Raw genomic sequence first — 22,997 nt, forward strand, 5'->3', positions numbered from 1 at the left:
CTATTGTTTGTTTGCATGTGTGCTGGCTGCATAACTGTTGTGTAGATGTGTGCATGTGTTAAATGAGGTCATTATCTAAATAATAAATGTCCAAGTGCATTGTTGTCCCATGGCCAAGTATAATTTTACACGTTCAATCCTCCAAGCAAAAAGCTTTGAGCATGGCTGTTATGACGTTTATTGATGGCTTCTGCATCTTTTTATGAATCCTTTTGTTCTTTTCTCCTGTCAAAGTTATCATCATTTTGTGCACCATTGACACCACTTGTGTGTCTTTGTGTGTGTTTCTGAATGTATCGTATACAGACCGGGCATTTGTTTCTGACGTGTGCATTTTTGTCAATGTAGTATAATAGAAGCTAAGGTCCATCTTTTTAATTAGAATTTTGTGACCTTCTGGTTCAGAATAAAATCACAAATTGGAAAACCAAAAATTTAAAGACCAAAATGCAATCATAAACTACAACACTCAGCTGGCAGAGCAATTAATAAGAAGGGACTATGCAAAATCACAAAGCAAAACAAACAGAACTTTAATTAAACTGAGTTGGTCTCAGATAATGAAATTAATTTGATTTTAAGAGACAGGCACTCTGAGGATGCCGAGTAAAGCAGCTCCAACTTGAATTGTATGGACAGAATTGTTGGAATTTCTCTGCATTAATAAAAGATATTATTATAAACACTAATGAACTAAAATATATGAATATGAGTATTTAAAGTAGTAACTAAACTAATATATACTAATATCTGAAGAAATAACTGTCAAAACCAAATCATGTATATTTTTTCTGAGAAGGCTTGTTAAATTTTTAAAGTACAATTTTTCATTGCTGTGTGCAGCACAACTGAAGTCACACATTTTTGGCATGAATTTAAGCAATAGGTGCCTCTAAACCTGTTCAAATCAAACCAAAACTACCTTTATCTGTATGTCTTGGAGCAAAATGAGGACATAAATACTTTAATTAGGAGGAACCAACCCTTACGGGTGCAATTCGCAAGATTTGGCAAGAATTTTAGTTTAAAATGTTCAAAGAAGGAACTAACACTATCAACAGTGTTATGACCAAGACCTATATCTACTGAAATTAGTAAACTAACCAGCTAGTCCCGAGTCCTGTGTTGTAATACCACTTTGTGACACTAGATGCTGTGTGAGTCAGGGTAGCGTCTAGTCTTCCCTTCAGACCCACGAAGAAGAAAAGCTTCTTCCAGAGCTTGAAGTAATGCTACTAGCACCACATAAAAACAGAGATAGCTGAAGTTCTTGAAAGCGATCTATATCTCCATCTCTAAGGACCGCTCCCGACAACAAACCATGTTCAACGGCAAAGAAAAGAAGCAAAACGCGAGTAAATCTCGGTGTGGCTTTCCACCGCTGGAGGCAGCTCTTGGCGAGTAAAGAGACGTGGTTTGATGCAGAACTGGCAACTTTACTTTTAGACTGGTGATCGAGGAACATCTAATGTTGGCTCTTAAGCGAAACGTATCATAAGTGCAACTAATGACAAACCGTACTGACAAACATTTCAAGTGGCAGAAATGTATGATATTGATGTTGTCGACAGGATCTCCGTCTCAGCGGTTTAGCAGAATTGAGCCTGTTCCTGTCAGCTGTTGCCCAGCTAGTTATTTAAGTAACTTCGAATACGCGTCGATCGGTTCACCGTACTGGAACCACTTTACATCACTGTTAAGATATCAGGCAGGATTTAAAGTTCACCAGGCCTTTACATCTCTGAGGAGATTTCAGCAAACATCTGTCTTTATCAGGACTTGAGGTACAGACCCCTCTCCCCGCCTATCCTTCCAACACCAGAGAGTGTACAGACACAAGGAAGAGGGTCTAGGTGAGTAACATTCAAAAATTCACGTTTACAAGTAAGACAAAGAGACTGTTTGCATCTGGTATCTTTGTTCCAGAACCAGCGGCTTCAGGATCTGCTTCTTCCCCTCAGCTGTCTTTCTCCTCTCTGCCCCACTTGTCTATACCACTGTGATTATATCAGAGCCACAGTGTATACACATTCATACTGCGGATTCATAATAACGAATATTATACCACAGATGTACCACTGCCTATATTGGTTATGTGTTTTACAGTATGTCCATATGTCTCCTACTCATTACAGTAACACCATGAGGTATTATCCCTGCACGTAACAGATATTGTCCTTACTGTGATCCTTTGCACATCCCCTAATCAATACTTTTTGCACATCCTGTCCAGTAAGAGTTTGGTGGACAGTAGTAGTAGTATAGTATTATTTTTTTAGTATCTTTTTCATTGTTTTATTTATATAGATCAACTCTAAATGTTCACTTGCCTGTTGACAATAAAAATCTATTGTCAGACATTTTAATTAATCTATTACACTGTCACAGTTATGCTTTTGCATAACTTCACATGACTCCCATCCTATATCATCACATATGCACAGTTTTGGACCATTTTCTACAAACCCAAAAAGCAAAACACAGCACACAGTTTTGCACTTCATCCCTCTTTGGACAGACTCAAAATTTAAACCGTTGCATGCACATATTGTAATCAAGATTTTTTACAAAACTTAACCTAATTAAGAACGGCCCCCAGAGCAATTTGCCAGCAGAGTATGACAGGATTCATATTCCTGTTTCAAAAGTAAGATGGTCATTTAAGGTAAAACCTAAATATTTGTAACTGTCTGAGTACGACAAAAGAACTGAACCAATATGAAACACAGTAAGTTTAAGTATCACCTTTTCTCTTTGATACATTATTTCTATTTATCTTTGTTGACATTCACTACACCAGTCATGTACAATATTTACTTTGAAGATCCTGCTCAGTGTCTGCCAGAAGAACTATACAATAACACCTGCTGCTTAACTTCAGCCAACCTATGTTAGTTATTACTTTGCACACATGCAACTGGGATTCAATCGAGAGCTTTCACAGCTTTATAAAATTTCCTACCAAAGCCAGATCTCAGTAGTTTGAGGGTAAAGAGTTCATGATTTACATTATCAAAAGAGTTCTGAAATCTACAAAGCAACAAAAATTCTAGCATGAATGACTGTGTAAGATTTGAAGTCAGCACAAAGAAGTTTTCCCGCTTTAGCAGGTAAATCTGAAAACAGTTCTTTAGTATCAAACTCTACTCCTACATCATTCTGCCCATTGACGGTTTAACATTCAAGTTAGCTAACAACAGATTTACCTATGGGTACAAGTAAAGTAACCTAACGTAACCTAATGTATTTTAGAGTAGAGGGGGGCCTTACTAGGGGTAAGTAATTAGGTTAAACCACAGGCCAGTTTTTACAGCATTGTCCAATGGGGGAGAGCTATTCATTTGTTTAAGAATAACTGTTTGTTTTAGTGTTGTATGTGACGCCAGATGTCATTTTTCCTGTTTGTAAAGGACTAACAGATACAGAGGCTTACTATGTTATTTGTCAAAGAATGAGTCAAATATAATGTATGCGAATGTAGCTTTTATGTTCCACCATGAGACTGGAGATGTAAATGACATGCTGTCCACACAACATAAAAAACTTTATGGCTGAATGAAAGATGTGGTTGTTATTCGAGACCCACAACCTGCTATTTGCTGAACACTGATATAGTCTGTTGACATCATGAAGGAAAGCACTCTAAATACATTAACAGTTTTTTGATAGTAGTTTCAGCCTTGACATCTTATGGAGCTTTTGTGTTCACAGATTTGTTGTATGTCTTTAACAATGTGTATGTAGTAATGTAAGATACTTATTGGGGGAGTCAGACCAGGAAACGTGGTGTCATCTTCATGGTGTCATCTGTTACCAATAAAAAGAAGTCGGTGTGTTTTTGTGCTTGAACTTGTTAAATGTTAAATCCTGTAGTTTAGGAAAGCTTTGTGAATTTTCAAAATGAATCAGATGGGAGCTGTAAAATACCTTTCCCTGCTATTTATTCATATTTTGTTTAAAACTTCAACACGTTTTCATACAGTTTGTTGAGTTAATGCATCACAATTTTAGCAATTTCTCGTATCCACTGAGCCACATTGAGTAATACAGTACTTTTTAATATATTTTGATAAAAATACAAATAAAGAAGGTTGAAATATGATGCAGGATTTCTTGGGAGAAAATGAGCCATCCTTTTTCTCTTGAAATGCAAAAACAACATTAAGCATTTATTACATTTTGGTCCCAAAAATGTTTTCATGGGCTATGTATGAATTTGAGTTGCAGGCTATGGTTACATGTTGCTATCTGTAGAGAGGTGTTTTGGGGAATCCTGTTCTTAGACTAAACTCACTAACTAACTAACTGTATAAATAACTGTATGGGTTGTGCGAAGGTGGGAATGGAGTTTAAACTATGAACTACATGTATGCTTCTATTTTTCAGGCATGTGGGCCAATACAGGTTAGTGCTGCCTTTCACAGCCCAAGGCAGTACAGACCAGCTTTGCACTCGAGGATGGACTCAAGAGGAGGTATTGTCACTCTGTTAACTTTCCAGACCAAAACATACTTAAAGATAATTGTCCAGCAAATACTCATACAAAGTGGCCTTTTCTCTGACCAAACTTTACAGTTTTTGTCCCACTCATGGTGTGGTTGTTTCTTAATTTTCTGGTGTGTATTTACTATTAGAGCCTCTTGGGGCTGCTCTTGTGCCTTTGGACTTCTAGTCTTTCAGTCTTGTTGACAGAATATGGCAAAGGAATTTGGGCATAAATATTAGTGACACATATTTCTGAATTTGAATAATTTATATTTGATCTTGAATTGCTAAACTTGAATAATTGCATTAATAAAATTCATTTTTATCACACAATTTGAATTTTGCGTCTTTGAACTTGAATTATTGCATTGAAAAACTGAATCTGATGAGCAAATCCCAGCCTCACTGGTCAAAAATATGAAAAGGAGTTCAGTGAATCTGCACTTGTTTGCTCTTCCTCAACAAATGGATGTGTGTTTTTGAATTACAACAACTGAATTTCAATTGTGAGAACTTGTGGAAGAACTTGTGGAAGTATATAGAGATTTGAATTTTCAGTCTCAAATGATGCTATTCAGATTCAGTTTTCAATGCAGTTACTCAAGTTAAAGGAGCAATGTGGGAGCATTTTAGTTTAAAACATTCCAAAATTAACTAAGGTTATCAACAATGTGATATGTGAAGAAATAACAATATGTGAAGTGATGACTTAACGTCAAAGATGTTTGTCTATTGTATAGCAGAGGTATCTACTGAAGTTACCATGCTAACCAGCTATTTCTGTCTCATCCCGTCTTGTAATACCACTTTGTGCCTCAAGAAGCGATATGAGCGTCATGATGCTGCTACTCCAGCTGCTCTGCCTCTCCCTCATGTTAATCAACCTCTCATGACTCGTCGATTCAGTTTTTTAATATGATTACACCAGTTGAGCAATTCTAATTCAAATATAAATGATTCAAATACTGCCGAGAAGATCCTATTGTCATTATTGTTACCGGTTTTCAGACCATCCACACCATCTACATCCCCTGGTATTGCTTAGATGGTGGACATTTCAGTTAACCAGTGAGTTCATCTGTCAGAAGGTTCCCTCATCCTCTGCGTTCAAGCCAGACTCAAGTGCAACACTCTTTGTATTGAAATGCAGCACTGGAGTTTCATTTGCTGGGTTTTGCAGAGGTCAGCCTATGACAGGGGATCAGTGTATGGCAGACAGAGGGCAGATTGATTTGACCTCGGTTTTTCTCTCTCTCTCCACCGCCAGATGTTTATCCCATTTAGCGTGACGGACTCAGGGATGTGCACTGTTTTGTGTGCGCCTTCTGTCCATACGTGCCTCTACGAAGGACCGGCCCTTGCTGAGGTTGATAGATTGCACTGAACTATCTGTCACAGGCCAGGGAGGAGAGAAAAAGACAGGTCGGAGGAGACGGAGGGGTGCATTTTGATGGTGTCCCTGTGAAACAAACAACTAGACGAGAACGAGTGGGATAGGCTGTCACTGGGAGCTGACGTAAAGTGATGAGCTGTCAGGCTAGTTTTGTTTTTCCTCATTAACACGTCCACCTCCTAAATGTTGCTTTTGTAGCCAGAAAACTACTTTATGAAACTCTCCAGTCGACTAGACCATGATAATGTGTTCTGGGATACAAAAAACAATTTACCATGTGTCAAATGTTGTTGTTGTCAAGGCGCCTCTTTTGAGGGAGGTGGGAAAGGTTGATGCATAATTTGAAAGGTGTATTACACCAGAGAGGGATGAGGCCACATGGTTAATAGGAAACTTTCTTAAATGCTGCAAGTGAAACAGAGTAGGTGAGTGAATGAGAACCCTATTAACCTCTGTGATTAGAGATCCCTAATCACGAGCAAATGAATACATCCTAATCACGATAGCCATCAAGACAAATAATTAATTAGTGAGTTGTCATAGGGTTGGTGCATGATATTGGATGTTGTTTGGGTTTGCGTGTTTTTGTGTGTTTTTCACACTGGCTTGGTGACACCTTTTGAGAGATGGATTGGGTCGCTTGCTGCTGGAACATTGTCTGCAACAGAAAACCCTATGGCAGCTGACAGAGCATGGGGGTGACTGAGTAGAGGGATGCACCAATTTATTATCCATCTTTCTGTGTTTGAGTCAGCCACACCGCACATGCACGTTCAAGTGCGCATACATGCATACACACACACACACACACACACACACACAGACGCTAGAGAGTAAACACAAGCAGGAACAGAGCCTCTTGCACATGAACCCGGAGTCAATCTCTGTCTCTCTGACACACACACATGCACTCATGCACTTGACAAAAAGCAAGCTATAATGAAGCTCTTACTCATTCAATGCTGAGCAGAATCTCCCCATTGTGTTGTTGTGATTAATGGTAACTAAAGAGCTGGAATCTTGAACAAAATGAATGTGAGCTAACGACTTATTAATCAAATTGCGATACTTAAAACAAATAATGGTTTCACTGCATCTCTGCGAGGAGAAATGGAGTGTAATCCCTCTTCCCTCCCTCACTTACCCACACAAACACATAAACATTTATCGGGTCTTTTCTGTACGTGTGCACAGCTACAGATGCTTCTTTTGGTGTGTTGCTGTGTGTCACAGAAGTGCAATGAATGTCTCTGAAGTGTCTGTGTGCGGATAGCAAGGGACAGGTATCATCAGTCTTGGCATCATTGGCAGATTAATGAGAGTGCTGTATTTAGCTCCTGCCCTCTCTCCCTGCCTGACCTACTGTCAAACAGTCGTTCTACTCTTGAAACTCAAAAAAAAACCATCTTGTTTCTTGTATGAGTTTTTACCAAAAGCATAACGCTAACCTTCAAACTTTTTATAAGCTCTGGTTAAATGCAACTGGCTGGTACAGAGTGAGATTTTTTTTTTTTTTTTGTTTTCTCTTTCACATCTACATTTTTGTTCCACTGTAGAAAATCAGTTTGTTTGTACTTTGCTGTATAAGTCCAAAGAGGTTGGCATGTGCCTGTGTAGCCTGTAAAAATACATTTTGAGGCAAACTCAACCAAACTCATGCATCCCCCCACAATGAACCTATTTTCCATCATGTCTCTTGAGTTGTGACCCAGAAAGTACAACAGTGGCTGGGACTCACTAGTGAGTCCTGACCCTCTATTTGGGGAACACTGGTCCAGAGCACATCTGTATTCAGCCCGAGCTCTGTACTCATATTGTCAATGGCCTGGCCTGCACCCAGACTTGTGACGATGGATGAGGCGAAAGCCCAGCGTAATAACCATTCTATCCCCCCAGGGTGGGTGTAGCACTGCACTGCTCTGTCACCTGGTTCCCTGCGCTGTCTCCATATTGACTTAGGCATTTCATTTTCATGCATTCATATTCATCACCAGACAAACCTTCCCAGCTTCCGCGCTCTCTTGGAAAACTCTCTTTTTCCCATATTACTGTTTCGTTATAATCATCCACCTCCTTCTAGTGCGTATGTCTGCTTGTCCCCGACAATACCTCTCATACGCACTCCTGTGTCGCAAATCTAAATAATGAGTGTGCATCCCAGTAAAGTCTGCACTTGTGTATGGAGGCAAATCTCTGTTGTTCTCAATGTTGTTGTCAGTGTACAGAATGAGCTACACACCATTTTGTATTTCCTACCTGACTCCATCAAAAAAAAACAGAACAACTGTGATTTTTTTTCCAGTAACCAAACAGGAATTAGGAAACAGGAGACAGAGAGGAGAAATGTAAAGGTCATGGCACATTGGTCATGGAGAGGCCGATGCTGGCTGGATGTTTACAGGTCAAAATCACTATAAATTTAGGGTCAGCTCACAGAATCCAGAGAATGGAAAAACATTTAATCAATCACAAGTCCCAGAGTACCCACTTGGCAAGGTTGCATTTTTATTTTGTTTTGAATCTGGTCTTGAATTGACAAAGGGAGAAATGGAAGAATGAAGAAAAGAAAATAGATCTGGGATGCTGCACTTGTAGGCTTAACCACACAGAAAAAAAGAAAATCAGGCCACAGAGAGAATGAGAGGCTCTCTACAATGTGTTTGGACTCAGTATTGGTATTGGGCTGAGGCTCTTGAGCTGAAGTAGGCAAGTGCTTGTGTGGCTTTGTGTGGATCATTATCAGAGTGTTGTGTGGGTGAGCGACTGCACACACATTTGTGTTATTGTATGCGTGTGTTTGTCTATGCGTGCATTGTAAGGCAGGATGTGCTAAAGCAGCAGCACCATTGTCCCTGCAACCCCTCATACTCTTCCTTCCTTCCTCTCTCTCGCCCCCCCCCCCACCCCCCTGGGGTGTGGACAGCAAACAGGGACAGATTGCTCTGTGCTGCTCCTGTATTTGGAGATGACCTGTGCAGTCATAGGTGATGATGACTGGCCTGGTGACAAATAAGGCCAGGTGGCTATGAGAGGCCTACAAACCAGCCAGCACCAGGGGCCACGCTGTGCTGCGCCATGTCAAACTATAGCGCCACTCCTCACCACACCATTAAAAATGACAAATGCTCTCATCAACTGCTTTCCCAAGTTAGCAACCGCTGCCTGATGCTCCTGAACCACTGTGTCTGCCCCAGTTCATCTGCTGGCCTTTGCCACAATTGGAACAACCATTTATTAAGTGTGAGTCACTTTTCATTTACAATGTGTTTGAGTTTTGTCATTGTAAAGGTTAGGAGTTGAATCGCAAAGGGGCACAAGAGATAGATGTGGTGAAAACAGTTCAGTCTTGGTGGAAAAAAAAGAAAGTAGCTGGCCTCTTTAGGGTCAACACAAAATAGCTATACAGTGTAACATAGGTGTTAAGTTCAGAAGCTACACAATATTTTTGAAAACCCTACTTTCCAATCCATTCATTAAGTCCATAAAAAGTAAAGCAGGTAAAAAGTATCTGGGCCAGTGTGCTGTGAAGGGACAGCACTGAAGTATTAGGCCATCCAGTGGCCCGGGGTAAAACCAGGCCTACTCAGGCTGTAGATTAACAACCCCATCCCACATCTTCTGCCCGGGGGACTTGGGGGACATATCTAGCCCAAGACAGGTGTATGGTTCTGGGCTACAGGGTGGCAACTGCCCCCTTCCTCTGTTGCGGCAGACCCTGGTTCTCTGTGTCCCTGCGGGGGAAAGGCTCATTGTGTGTACCATCTGTTGCGACACACGTGCAGACAAAAGGGGTGAGAGGGGCAAAGGGTGGGAGCTGATGTGCAACGCCTGTTTAATATCATTACGAGGTGCAGCTGAATTTTCTAATGGTGTTAAAGAACATCTTGATTGTAAATGGGGTCTGTGCACTTGTGTGGAGCATAATCAGAGAGTGAGGTTGCCAGACTAGGCTATTTGACACTTTTCCAAAAAATGTATATCAATGGACATTTTTTTGAAAATGTATGTTGACATACATTTTTGTATGTTATGTTGAAATGAGGGGTCCAGAAGTCTGAGACTTGGCATATAAACCATCAGGCTGCTCTTTCTTCACAGAGTGAAAAACAGCTCAACTAGCTTTTTAATCTTGTTGAGTAAAAGATCCTTGTGATTCTTATAAATGAAAAATGTCCCTAGTCAAGATGATGTTCCGTGTAGAACACAGAGGGGACGTGAGGATAGCCATAAGAGACATCACTGAGTCTGATAAATGGTTGAACAGCAGGATTATTTTTGAAGCACAGGCTGACAGACCACTCAACAAAGTGTACAGCCGTTTAGATCGTCTCCCATGGGGGTTAAGGCTTGGTTCTAGGTTTTTTTTTTTTTTTCTTTACGGCAGTAGCTACCGTAACCCGACTGGTGGCGCTATTTCCCTTCAGTGCAGCGGACGCCGCTTCAAATAGGTCAAGGAAAAGTTTTGTGTTTTGACAATGCGTGGTGGGCGGAGCGGCGGGCTGTCGATTGGTTAGTGAGTTTCAGCTCCCGGTCGGTGATTGGCCCCGGCGCTCCACCGGGGCCGTGAGCAGGCAATGTAGGGTCCCCCCCTCCTCTCCTCTCCTCCACAACCCCACCACCACCCCCGCCCCCTTTGCTCCTCGCACCCCCTCAGTCCCTACACTCCGCTCTTCCCCTGCGCTGATTGTCACACATTGTTTACTACGGCTTGAAATGTGACTCACAACTCAGGCTATCTGGTGGAGTACCGCTCTGACAACTGAGGGATTCTTTTGACGCGCGCCGTGCGTCTTGGTTATTTGGGGACACGCTGTGGAGACTACCCTTCTGCCATGACAGTGGATTTGTTTGCGCTTTTATGCGTGCTGGTCATCACATCCTCTGCGATGGAAGGTAAATGAGAAATTGGGATCATACTTTGTTGTAGATTTGGATAAATGCTCTCCTCTCCAAGACGCCCTCGGCACCTTGGGGGATGCTGGCAACGTTTTTGTGGTTGGGCAGCGCTCCGCCACTGGCATTAGAGATACAGGGATGACATGCACGTGGATCGCAGCAGATTGCCGTGGTTATCCCTTTATGTCGGAGCGGCAGTCCTCCCGCTCCGCTGCTTGTCACTGATGCTGCCCCTCTATGCGAAGAGTGACACTTTGTCCCATTTGAATCTGATTTTGAAATGCGGTTTTTAATTGCTTACGGTAGTTTATAGGCGGCTATATAAGCATGTTTTCCCACTCTTTAGTCTTCCTTGTTCTTCGCGGCAGCGTGCAGGACAGGAGGAGTCTCCTCCTTAAACTGTAGGCTAATATTTTAAATTGTGACTATCCCATGAGAAATTAGTTTTCCCTCAGTAAGAAACGAAGGCTACATTGTAAGTGTCTGTCACACCTGCAATGATTCCTGTCACGTTTTCTCATTAAATTGTACATATGAAATACCATTACTACAAGCCCCTGAGCATCAGTCTGTAGCTTTTTGAATTTGCCGAGACAAACTCTTGAGATTGTGGATTGTGCTGACTGTAAATATCCATGTGACCTGGATTTTATTCTGGGGTAAATTTCTCACTTTTAGAAAATCAACAACTCGATGAAAAGAAAGAAAAACCCACTGGGCTGCCTCTCCCCTTTTCTCAGACTGTCCCTGTATTTCTTTCTCTTCATCCATCCCCATTTCATTCTTTCTGTCTTTGTCTTTATTTCCTCCTCTTTTTTTTTTTCCCTCTCACGCACCCATCTGGACAAGCAGTGGTGCCACCAGTAGCTAATATCTCCTCAGTTAAACATGTTTTTCATTTCCGCTGTGGGCCCCTGGGGACCGAGCACTGGGCTGTAGCCTCAGACATTAGCTGCTGGATAGATATCCCAGCAGCACCACAGTGTCTTCTCTTACTTTATTGTACAGTAGCTCATCCTCACCAATAAAGCATACACAGGAACACACCAGCTTCCCCGCGGCTGCCTGTATCCACCCCCAAAAGCATAAATAAGTAAATTAGAAGCACAAATAAAACAAGTTTTCTCACATGCAGCTTTTCTCTTTAATCATTTACAACTCTGCTCCTGGACTGTTCCCAGCTCAGGCTGTGCTCTGTAATTCGGTGGTGGCTTTCTTGTTTGTGCTCATCAGATTTCAACACAGCTATGGATACCAAGCCCAGGCCCAAATTGCTACCTCTTTGAGGGTGGATATTTTCAGGTTCAAATGTTTACCCGATGTGAAATGACAGCAGAAATGTCAATTCAGAGAGATGGGTGGAGGAGGGGGTAGGGAGGAGTGAAATTTCCCCCTGCTTGGAAAGGGGTGTGGGATTTCTGCTTAAAAAGATGGGATGAGAAAGAAACAGATGGGCAGGGAGATGGCCCCTGGGTTACCTCAGTAACAAGGATGAAAGTGATTTCCTTGTTTGGGTCGCTAATTGAAAGGAGGTTGTCCCATGGGCAGGTTAAAATCTTCACTGATCTGAACTCCAATCTGTTGCTCTTTCATTTTTTTTAATTTTTTTTTGTTGTTGTGTGTTTGTGTGTGGGTGTGTGTGGGAGAGAGTGGAGCCATAGACCACATTATCCCTGCCTTCCAGTCACCCTTAATCTGATTACAAGTCCAAATCAGCCACAAAATGTCAGAGGTGTGTGTGTGTGTGTGTGTGTGTGTGTGTGTGTGTGTGTGTGTGTGTGCGTGTGCGTGTGCGTGGACCTGTGTCGGTAACTTTAGAGTGAGGAGCAGTCCTGACCATATGGACACGTAGTTGCGATGAATTGAATGAATTATTAGACCTGTCTACATATGCACACACTTACAGTAAACACTACACATACACACACACACACGCACGCACACACACACACCATTAATGAACTGAGTAACTATGGAATGGAAATCATAAGGAGGCAAGCATGAAAGGATGGATAGATGGGAGAATAGCAAATGAGATTGAGAATTGAAAGGTTGTGGTGTGTGTGTGTGTGTATGTTACAGTGTAAAGTGGTGTGTTTTTGTGTCTCTGCGAGGTGCGATGAAGGACCAGAACAGTTAAATCGAGTGTGAAGTTGATTATAGAACTTTGAATGTGTTGGATTCAAGGTCTAGACAGAGCCACACACACACACACACACACACACATGCACACACACGCACACACGCACACATGCACACACGCAATCCCACACACATGAAGACATGATGGCAGCAAACAGAAATGCATTCACTGACAAGTTATTGAAGAGTGGTGGAGGCGCAGTCAGACCCAAAGCAGAGGGCTAACAGAGAGGAGAGTGAAGACGGGGATTTGCATGCTATTAGAAAAAGAAGCATGTGCACTGCTCTGTTTCACCCTCATTTGTCTTCTCTCTCCATTTCTCCCTATCCTCTTCACCTTTCTCTCTGCCCACTTTCATCTACACCTCCCTTTCTCCCCCTCATTTCTCTATCCCACTCTGTCTTCCATAATTCTCTTCACTAATCTCTCCATTCGCCCCTCTTGTCTCTCTCCTCACTTCTTCTGCTCGCTCTCTCTCGCTCTCTCTCTCTCTCTGTCTCCCTCTCTCTCTCTCCGTGGTGTGCGGATGCTTCTCGCCAACAGCAGCAGTAATTCTCCCCTACTTACAGAGCCATTGCTTATTTCTGTTTGCCCTTAAACCAATTAGGCTTAGATAAGCCCGCTCTTTTAACGGCCTGGAACAGGGTGGTGGAGGGAGGAGGAACGAAGGGACGGGGGATGAAACAGCGGTTGAAAGATAGACGGAGATCGAGGGAGATAAAAAGATGAGGGAGACAGGAGGGAGGTCTGCGAGTTTAAAAAAAAAAAAAAAAAAGATATAGTACGCATGTTTTACAGATGAGCAGCCTGCAATTGAACAAGGCTGTGGAAGTAAGCAAACACTGGGCTGCCTCAGTTATCTGACATACAGTAGACACCTGAGCCATGCAGCAACAGGGGCAAAGCAGCAGCAGCATCCAGTATGAGTATGATAAGAGAACATTAGTAGTGTGCTGTTACCAGTCCCTAAGGATGGTTTGTTAAGTACCTGTACTCTATTGTGGTAATGCCTCATCCTTCAGGGGCCAAGTTGATGGAATAGAGAATACTGTTGCTTGAATTAACAACAATTATAAAGTAATACTTACGGTGATCAGAACTACGTACTGCTGATGTGCAAAAAAAAAACCAGAAGCATCAGTGCGGTTAGAGGACAGAGCATCTTCCAGCCCCTGTCTCCGCAACTGACCGCTTTGCTGAAGTGTTCTTGAGCAAGACACTGACTCATCTCGGTGTGATAATGTGCGATAGCTGACCCACTGTACTGACCTCACCGCTGAGTGAGGTCAGCATCTGCCTCCTGGGATTCATAAAGTATCATATTATTGATATTATTACTATTCCCTCAGCAGGCTGTCTTTCTAAGAGCAGTGAAGCTACTGGAGTTGTGCTAGAACTGACTTTTGAGTAGTAGCCTGGCAAAGGTAGCGTCCAGCTTTGACAGACCACAATTGTTGCTGCTTTGAGTCGTGATTTAGGAAAGGCTCGTGAGACCTTTCCTTGAGTCAGGTGTCTGCTTGAGGAGGGCGTACAGTCCTGTTGATGATTGGTAGTTCTCTGCTTCAACTAGACATCAGCAATTACACGGATCACAAACTGGGCTGCCGCTGGTTTTTGTTTCACGTCAACAGGAGGATTTTACCTGTAATATCCATCAAAATCAGTCTGAAGCAAGAATAGGCCGTGTAGATACAAAATAATGCTTCATTTGATTTTTTTTTCTTTTTTGGAAAGGGATGAACAGCACACTGCAGGCTCTCATGTTGGTCCATTATGTCTGGTCAGGCTCAAATGATTCTCAGTTGTTTCCCAGACTTAAACCTTGCACCAAATACTGAGCTTGTAGTGAGCTAGACTGGCTTTGTGAGGCTAGTGTAGTGCTGAGTTAAGAATTCTGTGCTGCTCAGTGTGCGAGTTGGGTATGCATGTGAGCGCGCCGGCTGTGCGGAGCCTGTAAAAAAAAAAAAAAAGAAAAAGAAAAAAGAGTGCTGTTGAGTCTCTAATGGATGTGAATGTAAGATTGCTCCTTTCCTCCTCTCTCTCATTTGAAATGGTGAGAAAAGAAAATAATGAAAATATAAGAATAACGTAGGTCTGTGGGTTGAGGATGTGTAAGACTGTGTGTGTGTGTGCGTGTGTGTGTGTGTGTGTGTGTGCTCACATGAGTGTACAAGTGTATTTTGGCCCTAGGCACTACCGCTGACCTGGGACCACCTGAAGTAGAAATCAATTTTGCACTCGTTTTGTACCACCGTGTGTGTATTGTACGTTTGGATGCCTGTGTCGTCAGTACACTGCTAAAGCCATTATAGCTGGCAGGGGCAGCAGACATGGCCTCCTCCCATAATGGAGCCTTTATTTTGCCCACAGTGAAAAGACTACTCGGTGTTAAGGTGTGCTTACGCAGCCTAGTCAGCTATGACGACCCCCAGTGCAAACCCCTGCCTGCAGCTCATGTACCTGTAGTGCTGTAAATGTGTTGTGCTGCCTCTTCTGTGAAAAGTATTGTGCTTGCATGCAGGCAAAGAATCTGTGGTCTGTGCAGGTTTTGTATGGTTTTTTTTTTTCACATATTGCAGTATAATGCATAGCGCGTATTTTCTCTTGGCTAATATGATCACTGGCTCCCCACACTCTCTCTGTTTCTCTCGCTCTTTCTCTTTCTCTCACATGCACACACACACACACACACACACACACACACACACACACACACACACACACACACACACTCTCACTCCCTCTCACAGTTCACCCTACCCCAGAGACATCTGAGCTTTGGGAAGGCCAGATGGTGGATGCAGGTTGGGGGCTGGTATGCATGTGCACATTTTTGTGTACATCTCAGTGTGAGAATGAATGGTATCAGCGGTGAATGGAGGGAGAGAGAGATAAAGATGAAAGCAGTATGCACTGTACTGTATGTGTGTTTTTGTGCATATTTATTTATCCTTTTCCATGCCATTCCCGACTTGAGACCCCCGTTTCCTTCCCTTGCCGGGGAGATATTTTCTGTTTTTGACCACGTCGTCTCCCTGCGCCTTTGACACGTTCCCGTGTTCAGAGATTTGCTGCAGAGATGCTATCAGCAGTGTTAGGTGCCACCCGTTTTGCTTCGTGCTTGGCCCTTATCAGAGCAGGTGGCTGACTGTGGGAAGAGGGCTGAGGACTTATCTGTGCAATCTCGGGGAGAAGCAGACCTAATGCATCAGCAACATACGAAACACATTAGAGCGCCGGAGTGAAAGCGGTGACGCTCGTGACACAGTTCAGCCTCAAACTGTGTGAGTCATCTGTTTCCTGGTAAAGCCAGTCCTCTTAAATGGCGAGCACACAACACTGGCGCACACGCACGCACGCACACACACACACACACGGACATACTCACCAAGGCTTGATGTGCACAAGAGCGCAAACTTAAGAGATAACCCTCCAGGCCACACCTAGTGGAAAATGGCAATGCTTGTAATTGATTGGGCGCAGTGACCCAGCTTCCCCACCACTCAGAGATGGTGTGGTGTGAAAAATGTGCTTTTTCTCATTCTCTTTCTGTCTCACAGGCCTTTTCCTCTCCATTATCACCTGTCCTAGAGATTGGGTGACAGTTGTTCAGTCAGCAGGAAAGGGGAGCCTCTTCGATATTTGTTGAGTTGAGAGGCGAGAAGAGAAAGCATTGATTATCGAGTCTTATTTCCCACTGTTCACGCAGCCTGGCTCCTGGGGCCTCTATGTTTACAGCCCCATATTCACCGTTTCTCCTCCAGCTGATGGCCCCTTCTTGCCCCTGTCCAACCCAACCCTCCCTACATCAGCTCGGGCCAGCCCAGATCCACAAAGGCTTGTTGTTGACTCGACTTCCTGGCTGTTCCTTCTTCCGTGCCAGATTGTTCTTTTTTTTTTTTTTTTTCTTTTAAACGACTTTAATTTTAATTAAATCTGAGAGTAGTTGCAACATGTCGTCCCCTCCCTTCTGTCCCACCTTCTCGCTCAAAATGTCCTGCCTGGGAATAATTGGTTGTTTCTCCTTGCTTCTCTCCCTCTTTTCTCCCTCACCTGCCCCCCCCCCCCCTTTTTTTTTTTTAGTTAAAAACAGATGCATTTATGAAGCATTATACGGTTTACTACGAGGAAAAAGTGAAATATGAGCCTGTCCCTCTGAAGACGTAGTAGACGCAGCCCTGGCAGGAACAGGAAAAGAGTAAAGAGACTGTTGGGGTTGTTAGCTTGTAGGAACAAAGAGGTTCATTTATGATTGTTATAATGAGATCTGTTTTTGAGTCAGGCCCAGAATGATTTAATTTGACTTTTAAGCCCTACGGCTCAGGCTTAAGGGCTGCAAGTGGGAAGGCTGGCGGGACAGAGGCAGACGAGGGAGTGGGAGGAGGCAGGTATATATTGGTGCAGTGGTTTTGCAACTTTCAGTGTGTGGGAAACTTTTTAAAGTCTACAATAAGACTGATAAGAATATCAATTTAGCACACACACACAAGCTCCCCTGCATATCGCTGTGTTTATTTAGCAAATCTCTTGCCTAAATGTACATGATACAAAGTTGCTACTGTACAAGAAAAGAAAAAAAACCCCACAAAATAACAACTTTGTGGTACTTTTTCCACTTTAAGTGATTCAGCAGCCCAGAGGATGGTGCCGTTCCAGCGCTCAGAGGAATTAATGGCAGAACGTTAATAGGGCTGAAATTACCAGCGCTGGTGGAAGCTGCTCCACTTCCGATTAAATAAAAGCCGGCTTGTCCACAGGCTGTTTCTCATAGGGACTGACAATCACACACACTCACGCACACACGAGCACAGATGTGAATGTGCGAGATACCCAACACACACACACACACACACACACACACTCACAGCAGCCATACACACACACACACATAGCTTTGATGTGTGGAAAGGAAATGAGTAGAGACGGAGAGCTAAGGGCTTGGGCCTGGGGCCTGTCCCATTATTAATGAGTAAGTGCCAGCGCCTCTCCCAGGTTCAGGACATGTGGACATATTTCACCATTTGCCTGCCCTTCTCCTCACCATAAATGTAATCTCTTATTAAACACTGGGTTCTTGGCAAGAGAGGGGCAGATAGAGAGAAATCGTCCATGAATATTTGTGTCTCGGTGTGTGTGTGTGTGTGTGTGTGTGTGTGTGTGTGTGTGTGTGTGTGTGTGTCTGCGCTAGCGTGAGGAATGGAAATTGTGTTACTGGAGAGAAATGAAGTGCCCGCACAGCGCAAAATGGAATGCCAGCTTCTGAGAGGGACACTGATGGGGCCAATAAGTAGCAGTTTTCACCCAGCATAACACTGAGCCCCTCTGCCAGGCAGATTTCTGTCTGCCCTGCGCTGTCCACTTCTCTAGCTGGATGAGAAGAAAGCGTTTTTTTTTTTTTAGAGGTAATTAACTATTGATTTGAAGCACAGAGGGTAATGGGGAATGAGTGGACAGCATCTCGATCTACCAGCAGTTGCCTTGCTGGCTAGACTACAACTAGAAAAGTGACAGGGTGAAAGAGGCACTTCCCTAAAAGAGCCAAGGTCAAAGGTGTTTTGTTTGGCTTTCAAGTTCTTTTTCTCTAAATTTGGATAAAGAGAATAAACAGAAAAAAGAAAACAGACCAGTAATCAGGAGCCAAAAATCCAAGTTTGTGCATCTAATATTTAGTATTATTGAATACATTTCCCCCAGTTTTGAATATTTAATATATTCATGCTTTGTTTTGATGGCCGGCTTGACAGACTGATCCGAGCCCAAGCTGACCCATTGACCCACCCGTCTCCTTCATGAATAGTTATAACAGTATCGGGCCAAGGTGACTCATTTTAATGCGATGCTGCCTGAGGTCACACCACAACCAAACGTCCGCGTGTCATAAATCTTACCCTTATGATATTGACCATTTATTTTCAGCACGTGATTAAATGAGTCAAGGGGACATTTCCCACGAAAAGATGCCGCTCTGTTCCTTCCGCTGTGTCCTCCTGCTACAGATCCATGCGCTAGTCTTTTTTGTTAGAGGCGAATTAGAGGACAAGGATGAGGACTCATTTGTGCACAAGAACAGAGGCGAGAAAGGACGACGAGACAGAGGGGGAGAGAGGGATAGGCCTGTATCTGCCTACGATCTTATTTGTGCTAATGAGGAGGCTGGTGGTTCTGGCTGCTAACCCTTAAGCACATTCAGCCCTTTTAGAGTGTGCATGCCGGCATGTGTCTTTGTGAGAGCACATCTCCTTGAGTGTGGGGAGTGTGATTTGCCTTTTTATGAAAAAAGCAAACAAAAAAAAACTCTGTACGCGGTAATGAATGATGTGGAGAGGATTGTTTGTTGCGGTGAGTCATACCAGTGTATGGACTTGCTGTTTGCTGATGGCTTGGGGATTAACGTTGCGATTAAATCAATGCACGACTCCTTGATTCGACTTGTTAGCAAAAGCAGTCTCAAGACGTACACTCCCAACCCAAACCTGTTCTGTAATGGGGCTCAGTGAACAGCATAAAATTCATGCCCCCCCCTCCTCCTCGCCTCCAATTGTTCCCTCCCTCTTCATCCGTTATTCCTATGAAGTCTTTCCCCTCCCTGCTTTCTCCCAAGGCTGGGCATTTAAACCGGCATGCCTTTGATGTGAGCTTCACACACTGTTAGACACCCACTCATCAGATTGACACTGATGTCTGGGCGGAGTCAGCCCATTTCTGAGAGCTGGGGAAATGAACTGCTGGAATATACTGTACACACATATGGCGCGGAGTCAGGTAGATTTTAAATAAAGCAAAGTGCTATGTGGACACGAGTGAACAGATGTGCTTCATTCAGATGCACAAATTTTCCAGGATGGCCGTGCTGCACTCAACTGATGATATGTCAAGATGACAAACGTTCCCACTGAGCCGAGCTGAACGTAATTGTACGGCGGCATTCCAGGGCTGGATTTTACAACTGTGTCATATCAGTTGTAGAGGAAATTCTGTTAATATCAAAAGATATATCATACATGTAATGTGAGATTATTAATGTGTAATATCAAACTCTGGCCTCTTTTATCATAAATTCTCTATATAAATGCATAGCGGCACAGCCTCGGATCTCTCTTACAGACTCAGTGGGTGATAAATGATTTGTAAAGGCCTAACTAGACAGGAAGTGTGTAATGTTTGTACGAATAGTATGCGAGTGTATGTTGTGCTTTAAATCAGCTCCCACAAATGATCACATATATTTGTGTGTCTGGTTCTCAGAGAGAGACAGAACTAAACTTATGTGAGTGTGATAATATAATATCCATTATGATTATGATAGGGATTTGCATATCATAGTATTTTAAGGTACAGAGCCAAGCCAACATTTTCGAGTTTGACATAACAGCAATTACAATTTGATAACTTTTTAATATCACAATTACATTTAACATAAATAAAAAAAACAAAAACTTTTGTTTACAGGGACGACAGGAACCACTGCACCAACACATCCTTGCATCATGATATCCTATACAAACACTGTCCGTCACACATCGTCAGTTAATGGCTTAATCAAAGCTCTAGTAAAGTGTAGCTAAAGTGTGTAATTTAATGACCATTTAACATGACGTTTGTGTTCACTCCAGCAATTCATCATGTCCGTAGGTTCATCGTGTTCTGTAGGTTGTCACGTTGCGGCCTCTGAACACCTAGACTCTTCTGCACGGTGTACAATAGTTTCCCTTCACTTTACCTTACCACTGAATCTTCTGAGCCTTTATCCTAACTTAACGTAATGTGCAGTAGAAACTCTTACATAATATAACTTCATATTTATTTACCTACAGCTAATGTTTGTAATAAAACTGTGAATATGTTCACATCTGGAGTTTGTTGAAAGCCATCACTGTGGATATCTTTGTAGAAACATGCTGATCTCTGTCAGGGAGGTCTTGGATATTTGTCTATATTTGTTTATGACTTGTATGCCAGAGAGCACAGAACATTTCCCCTGGGAAAGGCCATCATTTCAGTATTAGAGTTCTTAAATTTGAATCAGGCTCATGACTCAGTTCCTCCCAATTGTTTCAGGTGGATATGTCATGTTCCAACCTGTGTTAAAGTCAATACTGACTGTGTAAAACCAATCACGAAACGGCTATCCAGCCTAAAGCGGCCGGCCAAGCAGAGTCATGCAGGGAGTTGTTGTAGTGACTGTCTCCCAGGCTTTTGTTCTCCCTGCCAAGGATTTAGTCTTCCCTTCCTCAGGCAACACAAAACAGGTTAGGGCGATGAAGAAACAATGCCTCAATAACTGTATAGATTTGAAAGCTGTGCGTGAGTGTGTTAGGCCAGTGCGATTTGCAGACTCACGCTTGTTTTTGTCCGTCTTTTCTTCTTTTCTTTTTTTCTGGCCATCGAATGAAATCATGACACATGCTCTTGTCTCTTTGCGTGTTTTCACTCCCAAATTAACGTGTGACTGTCTATTGATACTGCCCGTGTTCTTTTATAATGCGTGTGGAGTAGGGTTTGTGTAACAGTGGATGACTCCCCTCTTTGAAACTGAATAAAGGGGCACCATTAAAAATCTTAACAGCCCACCTGGTGGCGATCATGTTTATGCTGTCTGAAAAAATAAATGTTCTCATTCCGAACGCTGGCTTTCGCTTCTCAAACATCACCCATCCATTTTTCACATTTCTGAAAACCACGGACAATGTTGACTCACCTAACCCAAGGTGGAACGGAGAGACACAGATGTGTAATACTCTCCTCATGTGATGGTTATGACTCCTGACAAGGTCACCGTGTGAGCCCCTGAAGGTGTGTATGTGTGTGCGAGCAGATCCAAGCTTGTATGGAAAAAAAACAAAAATCACTCGGCTTGCTCTAAAAGGCCGTTCAGACACCTGTCAATGATTGGCTGAAAAAGGACACCTTCCCTTTGCTGGTATTGACAGTTGAAAATGTAGAGGAAGTGTGGAGAGTGACTTGCATTTCTGCACATGTTCTCAATCAACTTGAAGCTCAGGTAATGCTTTGAAAATCTGCTTCCTTTGATAAACATCATGCGGCAGCTTCTAAAAGGAAAAGCATGATGGATGGTCATAGTACCTCTAAAAAAGCGGAAAAGACAAAAGGCAAACAAGAAGCCTCTCTCTCTCTCTCTCTCTCTCACTTTTTTTTTCTCTCTCTCTCTCTCTCTCTTTCTCCCTCTCTCTCTCTCTCTCTCTCTCTCTCTCTCTCTCTCTCTCTCTCTCTCTCTCTCTGTCTGTCCCTTGCCTTGGCTCCGAAGATTGATTGTGAGTCGTCCAGGATGTATGAGCGGTGTGATCATATCATGGATCACAGCATGGGGAGGGAATGACAGATGTCGTGAGCATCCTCTGTTTATTTGAGAGGCGAGCGTGTGTCTGATGGATTGGTTGCGTTTGGTGGATACAAGGAAGATTTGTCATCTCTTATGTGTCTCCTTGTGTTTTTGTAAGTATTTAACCGGGCGAACAAAGGGTCTGTGCGCTGTCCCAAAGTTGGCCAGAAAACTACAAAAAACAAAGAAGGACATTTGTATTTTATATATGAAAGAATAGAATTATAAGTCAATAATTGCTTTCAGATGTAGTTCAATTATTGTCTTAACAGTTCCACATGCTCTTCTGGATCTATGTCCACCACTTCCCCAAGCACAGATCATTTTAATAGAGCATTTATCAAAAAAAAAAAAAAAAAAGTAAAATCTTCCAGATTTAACATGACTTGAAGAAATGGGGCACCTCACTGGGGTGATGGGTAGTAAGGGGGCTACTGAGGGAAGGGTTAAGTGTGTTTCAGTCAAGGTCGTTTTGAATGGCATATGTATCCTATTTAGGTGCCTCCGAAACTACTGAGCAGTGTAGACATGAAGCGGCGTTGACAGCTCTGCTCTGCTGTGATTCCTACAGTCACACTGGAGATTAGTTACTGGACCAAACACTCACTCACACACACGTACACACACACACACACACACACACACACACACACACACACACACACACGCACTGACAAATACACAAGCTCCTCTGTTGTAAGCTGGACACAAGATCAGGCCATTAGTATGGAGGACCATTT

At 42.9% G+C, this 22,997-nt stretch overlaps 1 protein-coding gene across 2 annotated transcripts in view; it reads left to right on the top strand.

The window, feature by feature from the left end:
* Positions 1–10,515: 10,515 nt before the first annotated feature.
* LOC111654447 (ephrin type-B receptor 1-B) overlaps positions 10,516–22,997 on the top strand; it is a 153,647-nt gene continuing 141,165 nt past the window's right edge. For both annotated transcript variants that reach the window (XM_023405468.2, XM_023405470.2), the window contains exon 1: positions 10,516–10,771. In XM_023405468.2, the coding sequence (XP_023261236.1) occupies positions 10,711–10,771 (61 nt within the window). In that variant the 5' untranslated portion in view covers positions 10,516–10,710. The remainder of the gene's footprint in view (positions 10,772–22,997) is intronic.

This window comes from Seriola lalandi, unplaced genomic scaffold, assembly GCF_002814215.2.
Source record: "Seriola lalandi dorsalis isolate HSWRI2012SDOR001 ecotype SW California unplaced genomic scaffold, Sedor1 jcf7180002054277, whole genome shotgun sequence".
In the NCBI taxonomy this organism is placed as follows: Eukaryota; Metazoa; Chordata; class Actinopteri; order Carangiformes; family Carangidae; genus Seriola; species Seriola lalandi.